This window comes from Mustela nivalis (genome assembly GCF_964662115.1).
Source record: "Mustela nivalis genome assembly, chromosome: 4".
Taxonomy (NCBI): domain Eukaryota; kingdom Metazoa; phylum Chordata; class Mammalia; order Carnivora; family Mustelidae; genus Mustela; species Mustela nivalis.
The window spans coordinates 77,079-90,208 of NC_139023.1; the positions used below are offsets into that span (position 1 = coordinate 77,079).

The 13,130-nt window shown below is 41.4% G+C and overlaps 1 protein-coding gene across 4 annotated transcripts in view; it reads right to left on the minus strand.

Moving 5' to 3' along the window:
• The window catches only part of GPAT3 (glycerol-3-phosphate acyltransferase 3), a 58,623-nt gene that overhangs the window by 12,250 nt on the left and 33,243 nt on the right, over positions 1-13,130 (minus strand). For all 4 annotated transcript variants that reach the window (XM_082726408.1, XM_082726407.1, XM_082726406.1 and 1 more), the window contains 3 exons: positions 5,006-5,276; positions 1,765-1,839; positions 1,199-1,288 (listed from right to left, as the gene is read on the minus strand). In XM_082726408.1, coding sequence (XP_082582534.1) covers positions 1,199-1,288; positions 1,765-1,839; positions 5,006-5,276 — 436 coding nt within the window. The remainder of the gene's footprint in view (positions 1-1,198; positions 1,289-1,764; positions 1,840-5,005; positions 5,277-13,130) is intronic.

A 13,130-nucleotide genomic window follows, 5' to 3' on the forward strand; every position in this document is an offset into this window, starting at 1 on the left:
TGGAGAGGCAGGCAGAGCGAGAGAGAGGGAAGCAGGCTCCCTGCTGAGCAGAAAGCCCGATGCGGGACTCGATCCCAGGACCCTGAGATCATGACCTGAGCCGAAGGCAGCGGCTTAACCCACTGAGCCACCCAGGCGCCCTAGATAGTAGCTCTTTTAACCACAGTTCTACCAAAGCATTTTCCCATCCCCAAAACTCATAGCTCAAAGACAAAATCATGTAATTTTAGAAACTTAAGGGGCCTTTTATGTTGGTAACACATGGTAAGGCCAAAGAAGATAATGTCTCCCTTCCACAAATGAGGCAGAAAGATCCAGTCAACAAAAAAAGAGAGGCTTTTCCAAAACTTTTAAAACAATGAAGTTAAAGGTAAAAAGAATAAAAGTGAGTTAACAGAAAAGTAATTCAAAAGCAATCCAAGTTCCTTCAGTCGGCTACTAACGTCCGCCAGGTACCACTCTCCTCTGCTGGTAGGGGTGAGGGAAGCAGAGTGCAGTGATCCGTCTTCAGGCTCAGTTACGGAACGTCGGGACGGCAGGGCTGAGGCTCGGAAGCAGCCTCACGGGCTAACAATCCGTCCTCCGTCCCCGACACCACAGGCCTGTCAACGGCCTCACTTCTCACCTCCCCACAGACCCGGCTCACAGCCTGACTCTGCCACAAACTACTCATGTGACCTCAGCCAGCCAGCTCCCAGAGCTTCCCCTGTTCACCTACACAACAGGACAGCAGTGCCTGCCCAGGGGGACGACCTAGGAGAAGCACAGGCCTGGCCTGCACCCCAGAAATGCCCAATTATCAAGGGTCATTACATTCTTATGTGGTTCCTTCAGCAAATGGATGGCTTTTCAAAAGTGTTTCATGCGGGCCCTAGGTGGCTCGGTGTTTAAGCGTCTGCCTTCAGCTCAGGTCGTGGTCTCGGGGTCCTGGGATCGAGCCCCGCGTTCAGGCTCTCTGCTCGGCGGGAGGCTGCTTCCCCCTCTCTCTCTGCCTGCCTCTCTGCCTGCTTGTGATCTCTGTCCATCAAGTAAATAAATAAAAATCCTTAAAAAAAATAATGAAAGTGTTTCATGCAAGACTGTCACGTCTGTGATGCTCTAAGCAGCAGGGACGAACATACTAGAAGCACGCTGACTTCACCTGCTTCCTCTGGGTTTAGGGACAGAAGGCAGACAGAAGGAGCTGGCGGACACTCACTTGTTGTGATAATGAATGGTGCCGGAGAGGGCTCGCACACAGATGCGGCAGCAGGTCAGGTGGACCAGTTCACTCAACCAGTTTTTGAGGCTGAAAGAAAGAGAAAACGGTGCATGGTAGGCACTCCTAGGAAACAAAACAATAAAACCCTCGACGTGCTCCTTCCAGCAGCCTGTGCTCTGAAACACACGCACCGTTCACTTCTTAAAGTCGCACTGAGACGTTCAGACAAAACTCCAGTGGAAAACAGCTCCCACCCGACGAGACTCCCAGGACAGATTCCTGACCATGAGAAGCGGAGGTTTCGTCGGTCTCACCCCCGTGGGCCTGACCATGTGCTTCCTTTCCCGCCCCCATTTCCCCCTTGAGAACGAATTTCTAACCAGGTACACGAAAGTGCGAAGGCATGTCAAATACAAACTATGGCTATGAAAGAGGCCAAATTTTAATAAGTACATCAAGGCCATAAATTTGATGCAATACATAGGGATCAAATATTCTTCTTGTGGACACCGCTAAAAGAAGTGACCATCCTATTTATGGCTGAGTGGAAGGGAACGTTTCACCTGCTGTCTGGCAGCTGCCCAACCAGTGTGGTTCCTATAACCAACAAACTGATGCCAATGAAAGCCAAGGTAACCCTGAAAAAGACAAGGTAATACAAAAGTTAATTGCACGGTAAGGGACCAAGGGAAGTAACAGTTCATAAATCATGAGACTGAAAATAAGTTCTTTTCCCACTACACTATGGAATACGGTGCTGCCAGTAAAAGAACTGAGTAAATCTATAGATTCTGACATGGAAGAGTGGTCCTGGGTACATTCTGAGAGGGAAAAAAAGCAAAATAAATTTCAAAATAACATGTAGAGTATGATAGCATTTTTCAAAATCATACCAAGCATAACATACAGGTGTATACAGAAGGCCTAGAAACAAACGTACTCACAAAACTCTCAAACTCAATCATGTAATCCTCCCAGGGTGAAACAGGCTTGTGAGAAGGATAAATGAAAACATTTGCCCTTTTGCTTTTCTGAATTATTTTGTTTTTAAATATACTCATATTAACTGCTTGAATAATATAAGAAAAAATTTTTATATTGTATGAAGGACTCATGTTGAAAAGTAGTGACCTTACTTTGTCCAGGATACACTGGTGGGCATAGTATGATTGTAACTATCTTCCAAAGGTCTAAAAATAACTTGCTCTTATGTGTTTTTTAATGATGGGGGGAGATACAATTCAAATTTTTCTCAAAATTTGTGACATCTATGAGAACTCTCACGTTGGCTTACTTAAACAGGAAACCAGAAGTTTTTATTTTTTATTTGCTCTAAAGCAAATAGCAGGAAAAGCCCTTTCATAATAAGAACACCAAATGATAGCACCCTGTTCGTCCCTGCTGCTTAGAAACCCTTTAATGTAAGTCTGTTGTCCTTCCGTATGCTCCTGCTAACATAGAAGGAGTTAGTAACAAGCTGACTCACAATACCACTAATCTCCACATAGACCCTTTCTATTTTTGAAAGGTGTTTTTAATATTCATTTAATATTCATTTGAATCACTTCAAAAAGAAAATAGTTATTTTCAGAAATGTAAGCAGAATTACACAAAAAGATGATAATGAGATTTAAAATCTTTCAAAATAAATGGGGCTTCCTTATCAACACATTGTTAAGGCATTAAGCCTCATTAAAGTCTTAAAAAAAAAGGAAAGCAAAAACCTTGTTAAAGTCTTGGCTTAAGACCTTGTGACAGAGCAATTTGAAGGTCAGATTCAGTTTTCTTCCGATGCCATATTTTCATGCTAACCACGGATGCAATAACTAAATCCCCATTTAATTTTCTCCAATTTTGCAAAAGTTTTAAAATAAAGGTTTGCTACCTTTCCCTAATGAGAATCATTTGTTCCCACACATTAAGTCAGAAGGGGTTACCTTTGAACACATTTAACAACTGGGTTCAAACTAGTGCAAGTTTTTATTTGCTGGATTAACAGACCAGAAACTTCTGGTTTCCCGTTTAAATAAGCCAACATGAGAGTTCTCATAGATGTCACAAGTTTTCAGCCACAGTCTGTTTTTTAGGAGTTTTACTGAGATACAATTACCCTAGAATACAGTTTCCCCATTTAAAGTAGTCCATGGTTTCGGCATATTTACCAAGTTGTGCAATCATCAACACAATCAATTTTAGCACAATCTGCTTTTTGAGTGGTGACTTTGTCGCAACGGCTCGTCTTCTAAAGCATGTACCCGGCCGTTCCTTCGCCCTGAGGAGGATGCACGGAGAGTGGGAGTCTCCATTCTTCTCTTGCCTTCTTCTTCTTGGGTGCTGACACGACTGGCTTATCCTACATCTGTGGTTTCTTTGCAAGAATCTTCTCTGTTACTTCTTTAGTTTGTGAGTGTTAGTTTAATCTATGTAGATCACAGAATCATAGCACCATTTGCTGGCCCCCGCAGCAGGAGAAAGCTAACAGACAAATGAGGGCATCTCCAAGACTCAGTCTTGCAAAAATCCTCACTCTCCCTCCAGTGGCCTTGGATACAGACCCTGGCTCATGGGCCAAGTGCAGGTGTAATAGCGAATCTATACAGTCAACTTTACTGAAGCTGCATTTTTTTTTTTTAAGAATAAAAACAGACTAAATGGAAGCTCTAACTATAAGCCTAGAAATATCTACTACAAAAAAGCGCAACTATGTCCTTCATGCATACTGAGGGACAGTCCTGCACTTGTTCAGAGTAAATGAACACCCCCTCAGTTGGGGAACACTGGCTTAAGGTTCAAGCAAAAGTATATGTGAAAACCTGAATTCCACTTTATTAGCAGAGCTACAATCATTTCCAAAAGACATACTGTGCCTCAACTGGCAAACCGGCAATATGGGCCAAAAAAAAAAAGCCACACAGAAAGAACTTAGAAATGTGCCTCTGCCTATACTTAAGCAATCTCTTCAGTTGTAACAAACCTAAATGAAGCAAGTGTAGGCCACCCTAGGGAGGGTCAAACGGTTCTAAGTCCTGTGCCAGTGCCAGTTTAAGGGGGCTGAGAGCAAATGCCTGGAAAGCTCTGTTGAGAGGGGCCAAGGCGATGTCCAGGGAAATTAGGCAAGACCATCCGCAGGAACACTGTGACTCGTGCCTATGCCTACGACCCGCCGTTGCCATGCTGGACACACTCTGGCCACCTGCACTCCGTCCTCGGCCCAGCGTCACTCTGCTCCTCTGAGGTCCCCACGGTGGCTCCAGTAGACCGCACCGGAAAGGACCCCCTCCTCGGAGGCATTCCAGCTCAGAACCAGAAGGCGACACAGCTGGGAGCTTTTAATGAGAAAAGTGAATCATGACAGAACTTGGTGGAACAAATTCCGTCCTTTAAATGGCTTTCTCTCCCATGCTAACCACTCAGTAATTTTTTCTCTCCTATGCACCTGTGACCTGCTACAGGCCAGCAAGGAAAGGCAGTTACAGTTCGGCCGACTCTGGCCAAGGCAAAACCAGAAATCCTCTCTTCTCTTCGCCAACTTCCTTTTGCCGTCTATCCTCCGATGGTTTATGACCGAAAGAACAACATGGATCCAGACGGACATGTATTCGCTTCTGAATACACACCTTCATTTGGGGAAAAAATGTGAAAGAACAGATACTTTGCATGTTCCTGGGGAGTCCCAGTTGGTGGTGTTTTGCAGGTAGGAAGGGGTGAAGTCACTGCCCTAATACTCGCCTGAGGCCATCACATACGTGATTTAAAAAGAAAGCTGAACCAATGATACCGTCCATCACTGGGCAGGAGACGTACCTCAGGGGTAGCAGGACACAGTAGCGCACTAGGACACCCAGCACCCACACCGCGGTGAGCCGCAGACTGATGTACTGGAAATTCATGTTGGTCCTTGTGAGGAGATTCCATGACACCAGCTCCTCAGAGGAGAATCTCTGGGTCACTTCATCTTCCACAATGGCTTCCAAGCCCTTCTTGGAGAAATAAAACGCGTCAGACAGCTCAAAGTCCCTTCCTCGCAGACCAGAGAGCCCTTTTTCCATGGGTGATTCATCTCTTTGGATAATACCTTAAAAGAAAGCATCAGGACATGAGAAAATGCCGTATGACACAGGAACCGAGCAATGGGGCAACTTGGTGCAGAAGACGGTTCAACAAACTTTGCGGGTAACAGGAAGCAGATTTCAAAAACAAAACACAAGTAACTGCAGCAGGCAAAGAAGCGGAATCAGTCAATCTGCATAAAAGGATCGCTACCCAACGCACTCAACGCCTCACAAAGAAATCCGGTCCTCGATAGCCCTTTTCTTGTTGCACTGCCTCCCTACACACCATTAGGGAAAGAAGTTACAAAACCAACTCTCTCCAAGCATGGATCTAGGCTGCATAAAAATAAAACCTTCTGTTTTCCCTGATAAAAACCATAACACCAAAAGCAAGCCAAAGGTATTTACCACAAATGGCAAATATGGCAAATGCTGATGTTTCTAAAATGTACAAATCATTTTCTAAGAAAATCAGTCTCAAGGTCACAAACTGAATTCATAAAAACATTAATAGTTAATTGACCAAAACCTCTTACTAGCAAAGAAATGGGAATTAGACAAAGATTGCCCTTTTTACATCATCAAATCAGCAACATTTTTGTTTAGTGATAAAGTTTAATGACACAAATAAGTATTTTCATACTCAATTTGTGTGAATGTGGAACTAGAATTAGTAGCAAGTTTGTTAAAATCCCTTTCACATGAAGAGACTAAAAACAGGTTCGCTGATGATTCAGTGATTCTGATTTTAGGAATCTAACCCAAGAAAATAATCAGAAATCTAGGCAAAAATATTCACTGTAGCATTTTCCGTTAAAATCGATCCAGACAACATGACACAATGCATCTAATAAATAGTGTAGTTATTACCTTAATGTTAAGTGGAAAAGAAAAAAGCAGGATCTAAAACTATAGTTTAACTAACTTTAGGAAATAGATACACATAAAAAAAAATGTCAAGAAGCCCACATTAAGTGGTTAACTCTGGGCAATATGATTAGATTTTCCTCTTTATGCTGTTATTATCTTTCCCATAAAGAAAATAATTCAAAGATTTTTAAAGTAGCATAAATTTTGTAAATTGAAAAAAATGATCACTGCCACCCAGTTCTGACTACTAAATAAGAATCACAGGTGAGAGGATCTGTAAACAAAGAGCAGCTATATATACAATGACATAACTGTCCAATCTTAGCTCTGGGGTGTGTTGCAAAGGAATTTACCTCCTAAATTAGAAAAGCCTTTCCTTTTGAGGTGGAGATTAAGATATTAAATTCCCTATAAGAAAATGGCCTCTGATTTCCTCACTTTCCAGTTTACTAAGAAATCAGTGAGGAGAGTGTTCTCCATCCCCTGGAGAACAGGTACACGCATCCCTAGAAGGAGAGGTGATGATACTTCATTTCTTCTGAAGGAAGAGCATCATGGTCTATGAGAAAAAAAAGTAAAGAGAACCCAGAGTCCAGAGTCAAGTTCCGTTTAGGACAGTCACCGGCTCTTACACTCTGCGTCATTCTGTGGGTCACCTAACTTGGTGTCCTCCTTTATAAAATTGGAGGTGGGAAATTTTTTAGTTTCTTTATAGGGCTAAAGTTCCACGATTTTTTTTTTAAAAGATTTATTTATTTGACAGAGAGAAATCACAAGTAGACAGAGAGGCAGCCAGAGAGAGAGAGAGAGAGGAAGAAGCAAGCTCCCTGCTGAGCAGAAAGCCCGATGCGGGACTCGATCCCAGGACCCTGAGATCATGACCTGAGCCGAAGGCAGCGGCTTAATCCACTGAGCCACCCAGGCGCCCCAAGTTCCACGATTTTACTTTTGGGTTTTTTTGGTAGTTTTTGCCTGCTTGTTTTTACCAACATGCAAATCTAATACCTTATCACCATAAGAATTAGAACAATAAAATAAGCTCTTGAATGATTAGATTATCTTTTTCTGTCATCAAGTCTAAGTGGTTTAACCTTTCCTCACCCTCGGAAAAGGATTTGATTCCCCTCAGAGGGTGAACCAGACCCTGTCACCCCTGATTTGCCCTCTTGCTCTGCGGACAGCAGCAATACCTCCGAACAGGTTACTCAATCCAAGTGCTGGCCAACACTCAGCGCAAGAGTTTCATTATTTAGCAATATATAGGGTTTTGTGGGTTTTTTAAGTCTAGAAGGGGAGGGAAGAACAAATTATTTAGCAAATCTCAGAATGAAATACACTGGAGACAGTGGACAGTCTTTCTAAAAATAAGATTTTTCGGAGGGGTGAGAGAGAAGAATGCCAGTTCAAGTTGCACCTCTTCACTTAACTGAGCCGGAAGAGAAAAGAGACATTTCAACAGGGGCCGGCCCCCAGCACCCACCCACCTGATGGGCCTCCAACCTACTTAATTCTGTGTAACTCAAATAAAATAGAACTCAATTTTAGATTTTTGTTAAGCCTCTTTCAAAGGTATGTGGGTGACTTTAATGTCCTTAATCGACAAAGGATTAATTTCCAGAATATATTAAGATATACAAAAAGAAGAAGAAGTAAAAAAAATATATATGGCAAACAATTCATAAAAAGAGTAAGCCCCTCCTTGGGGTGCCTGGGTGGCTCAGTGGGTTAAAGCATCTGCCTTTGGCTCAGGTTGTGATCCCAGGGTTCTGGGATCGAGACCCGCATCAGGCTCTTTGCTTAGCGGGAGCCTGCTTCTCCTTCCCCTCTGCCTGCTTCTCTGCTGACTTGTGATCTCTGTCTGTCAAATAAATAAATCTTTAAAAAAAAAAAAAAAGAGTAAGCCCCCCCTTAATGACTACACATTTTAAAAGATGTTCAACTTCACTATCAGCAGAGAAACACAAACAAAATAACAGTGAGATACTATTTCATACGGATAAAGACTGAGGAAATTTTAAATTGAGTCCTATCAAGTGCTAGTGAAAATTTGGCCAATTGTAATGTAACTAGTATAACCCTACTGGAAAACAATTAATTTGGAACCATCTAGTAAACGTAAAGATATTCACAGCCCAAGACCCAGCGATTCTACTTCCAGGTATAGCTCAGGAAAATGTTTGTTCAGGAATTTCAAGTGTGCAGAGAAGGGGTGATGAGAGTTCACCTTATCCAGATTCATGAACTGCCAACATTTTGTCACATTTGCTTTATTGTGCGAGCCCTAGATGTATAAAATAACACTTTTTTCAAAACCACTTGAGAATAAATTGCAGACATCATGCCCTTTGCCCCTAAATACTTCAGCACTGATTTCCTCAAGACACAAGGTTTTACTTACTTAATCACAATGAAATTGTCAAAATCAGGAAAGTGGACATTACTACAAAACTAGCATCAAATGTACAGACCTTATTCAAATTTCGACAATGGTCCCAGTAATGGCCTTCATACCACTTTTATTCTGGCCCAGAATTCAACCAAGGATCATATATTAATTTACATGTCATCTCCTAGTCTCCTAATTATATGAAAAGTTCCTCGGCCTTTCTTTGTTTTTTAAGACACTGACATTTTAAACTAATAATATGTTATATGTTAATTAACTATTTAAATAATAAATAAGGGAAAAAAGACATTGGCATTTTTTGAGAGGACAAGCCATTTACTTTGAAGAATGTTTCTTAATTTGGGTTAGTATCATGTCCCCTCATGATTAGATGCAGGCTGTATACTCTGGGCAGGAGTACTATGTAAACGGTGTGTCCTTCTCCCTAGTCGCGTTGGGAACACGTGACTAATCTGTCCTGTGACTGATGACATTTAACTTTGGTTGGTTTAAGGCAGTTAGTTATTACCAGATTTCTCCACTGTAAAGTTACCATCTTTCTCTGCTTGATCAGTAAGAGAATTACTGTCTGCAAGTACCTGTGAAGGAGAGAACCTCGAGATTAAGGAACTATTCTGCTCCTCAAATCCTCACCCAATGACATTAGCAGCTCCGATGATTCTCACCTGAATGGACTGGTACTACGCATCTTTTGTTTTAGGAATTTTAAAGATTTTAATTTTTTATTAACAGAGTGAGCCAGAGTGAGAGGGAACACAAGCAGGGGAGCCGGAGAGAGGGAAGCACACTCCCTGCTGAGCAGGGCTGAATCCCAGGACCCCGGGAGCACAACATGAGCTGAAGGCGGACGCTCAACGACTGAGACACCCAGGCGCCCCACTGTGTTTCTTTTAAATGGCATTTTCTCACTCCTTCCCCATTTATTATTTCCATTCCATCTTTAAAAGAGCTTTCATCAAAATCAAAAGCTTCTGCACAGCAAAGATAACAGTCAAGAAAACAAAGAGGCAACCCACGGAATGGGAGAAGATATTTGCAAATGCCAGTACAGACAAAAGGTTGATATCCAGGATCTATAATGAACTCCTCAAACTCAACACACACAAAACAGACAATCATATCAAAAATTGGGCAGAAGATATGAACAGACACTTCTCCAAAGAAGACACACAAATGGCTATCAGACACATGAAAAAATGTTCATCATCGGGGCACCTGGGTGGCTCAGTGGGTTGGGCCTCTGCCTTCGGCTCGGGTCATGATCTCAGGGTCCTGGGATCGAGCCCCACATTGGGCTCTCTGCTCTGCGGGGAGCCTGCTTCCTCCTCTCTCTCTGCCTGCCTCTCTGCCTACTTGTGATCTCTGTCAGATAAATAAAGAAAAATCTTAAAAAAAAAAAAATGTTCATCATCACTAGCCCTCAGGGAGATTCAAATTAAAACTACATTGAGATATCACCTTACACCAGTTAGAATGGCCAAAATTAGCAAGACAGGAAACAACATGTGTTGGAGAGGATGTGGAGAAAGCGGAACCCTCTTACACTGTTGGTGGGAATGCAAGTTGGTGCAGCCTCTTTGGAGAACAGTGTGGAGATTCCTCAAGAAATTAAAAATAGAACTTCCCTATGACCCTGCCATTGCACTCCTGGGTATTTACCCCAAAGATACAGATGTAGTGAAAAGAAGGGCCATCTGTACCCCAATGTTTAGAGCAGCAATGGCCACGGTCGCTAAACTGTGGAAAGAACCAAGATGCCCTTCAACGGACGAATGGATAAGGAAGATGAGGTCCCTATACACTATGGAGTATGATGCCTCCATCAGAAAGGATGAATACCCAACTTTTGTAGCAACATGGACGGGACTGGAAGAGATTATGCTGAGTGAAATAAGTCAAGCAGAGAGAGTCAATTATCATATGGTTTCACTTATTTGTGGAGCATAACAAATAGCATGGAGGACATGGGGAGATAGAGAGGAGAAGGGAGTTGGGGGAAATTGGAAGGGGAGGTGAACCATGAGAGACTATGGACTCTGAAAAACAATCTGAGAGTTTTGAAGGGGTGGGGGGTGGGAGGTCGGGGAACCATGTGGTGGGTATTGGAGAGGGCACGGATTACATGGAGCACTGGGTGTGGTGCAAAAATAATGAATACTGTTATGCTGAAAATAAAAAATAAATTAAAAAAAAAAGAGAGAGCTTTTCCGATACACTCCATAAGTTCTTATAAAACTATGCAAAAGTAGACATATATAAGAACAATTCGCCACATTGTCTGCAACAGCAATCTCAAGGTACCTTAGAGAGATGGACATGCAGAATTACATACAAACATCAAACCATTATGTTGTACACTTAAAACCGGTGTGCTGTAACTGTACCTCGATAAAAATAAATAGAAAAACAAAGGGAAGCTCGTATAAAAAAGAGATGGATACATCCAGGGCCACATAAGAGCTAGAAGAAATTACCTGGAAAAGTGACCAACTTAGGTAATTTGCAAAAATCATCATGAACAAATGACTCAGAACGATATGTGATGGTGATATTTTTATAGGGCCAGAATAATGCAAAACAATGAGTACTATGTGTTAAGATATGTACATGTATAGGGAACATGAAAATGTGCACAAAAATAATAAACATGAAAATCAGAGTAGCACTTTCGGGGGGAATCAGGGAACAATACACAGAAGAATTTGATAGTTTCTATAAAGTTTTATTTATTAAACAACTTAGTTTAATAAATAAAACTTTATGGAAACAACAACAAAAGGTTACATGGAACTGACAATTGTTCCGAAGACAAAAATCTATATTGTCAGAGAGCAGTTACCAGCTTAGAAGCTCTTCCATAAGGTACACAAATTCTGAAAGTGGGTATTATTATAAAATTTGACATCAAAAGAAGCACTGCCCAATACGTAATATCACTTCCCTCCCTAACTAGACTGGCCACTCAGGGTCAGACTTACCGATTCAATTTGCCCTAAGCGTACCTTCTGAGAGGAAAAAAAAAAAGCAAACAAAAAACTTCATTCAGTCAACATACAGTCACTCTGATTCAGGCCTCAAAGTAAAGGTTAGAAAGGGAAAGAGGAAGTATTTCTTTTGGCACCAAGAAATGTTCCTAAGTAAACTGAAAGTTTTCAATATATAGATGTAAATACGTATCAGATTTAACTGGCACAGACACAATTTTGATATGAGTTTTATGGTCATTAAGGAAACCTAGTTTTATCAGTAACAAATCAGCCCTGATCCTTCAGAGCGATCCACATTTCTGAGATTGACAGAACCCTGACTCTAGGAAGCATTTCCTTTTGTTTCCTAAGTCAGGTTCAAAATAGTAAAGCCCTAAACTTTGAACTTTGTCCTCATAACAAATGCTCTGGTGAACCCGACAAGGTCCATGCTTGGATGGAAATAAAATGAGAAAAACTATCTCTTTCTAATACGAGAGATTAATTACACAAGCTGCCCTGTGCCCTGTGCCTTTAGCAAGTCATGGTACATCAGTAACACCAGCTAGGAAAAGTTAAAAGAAATGGAGGCTGAAGTTTAAACCATTTCAAATATAATTAACTCTAAATTAGCTGAGTGAACTCTCGGAATGACAGCTCATTTATAAATCACAGTAGTTCTGCCATCCTTCAGATGTAAATCATGCTTTCTAGGTTAGCCATTAGGGAAAATCAGGGTCCACTACAGATCAAAAGTGTATACAAGAGGCTGTATATAGAGGAGCAGATCCTTAACCTGCCAATGGGCTCTCTTCCAAAAGTCAGAAGCTCAGAGTTCAAAATACACTCTCTCCTGGAAACTCTGACTGAATTAGTCTGTTTCAGCTCCAAGCCCATCCAGTCATAAGCCCAACTAACCCCAAAACGTAGGTGATCATATAGTACCAGTCCATGAAATAGAAATCTTCAGCACTGTTTCTACCAGAAATTTTTAAATTAAATCTGGTTTGGAATTGACAAAAATATACTTCCTTGTCCTGCAGTGACTTAAAGGGGATATTTGGGAACTTTCAGGGGTTCTGGTAATGTTCCGTTTCTTGATCAAAATGAGAAGCACATGAGTAAGTTCACTTTGGGAAAAACCATTAAGTTGTACCTTTATAATTTTACACTCTTGCCTGTGTGTGTTAAGTTTCAATTTTTAAAAGTTTACTTGCAAACTGCTGTACAATGTTGCCTATAGGTAATGATATTGTATTAAGTACTTAAAAATTTGTTAAAAGGGGTGCCTGGGTGGCTCAGTTGGTAAAGCGCTGCCTTCAGCTCCGGTCCTGGGATCGAGCCCCACATCCAGCTCTCTGCTCAGCAGGAGGCCTGCGTCTCCCTCTCCCACGCCCCCTGCTTGTGTCCCCTCTCTCATTGGATCTCTGTCTCTGCCAAATAAATAAATAAAATCTTAAAAAACAACTTGTTAAAAGGATAAATCTCATGTTTAGTGTTCTTAGCAAATTAAAAAGAAAGAGATTAGAAAGAGAGAAAGAGACAGTATCTGTGAATCCCTGTTTCAGTCATTTATCCACTATAGGATTAAATAAATACTTCCATTATTTAAAAAAAAAAAAAAAAGCTCATAT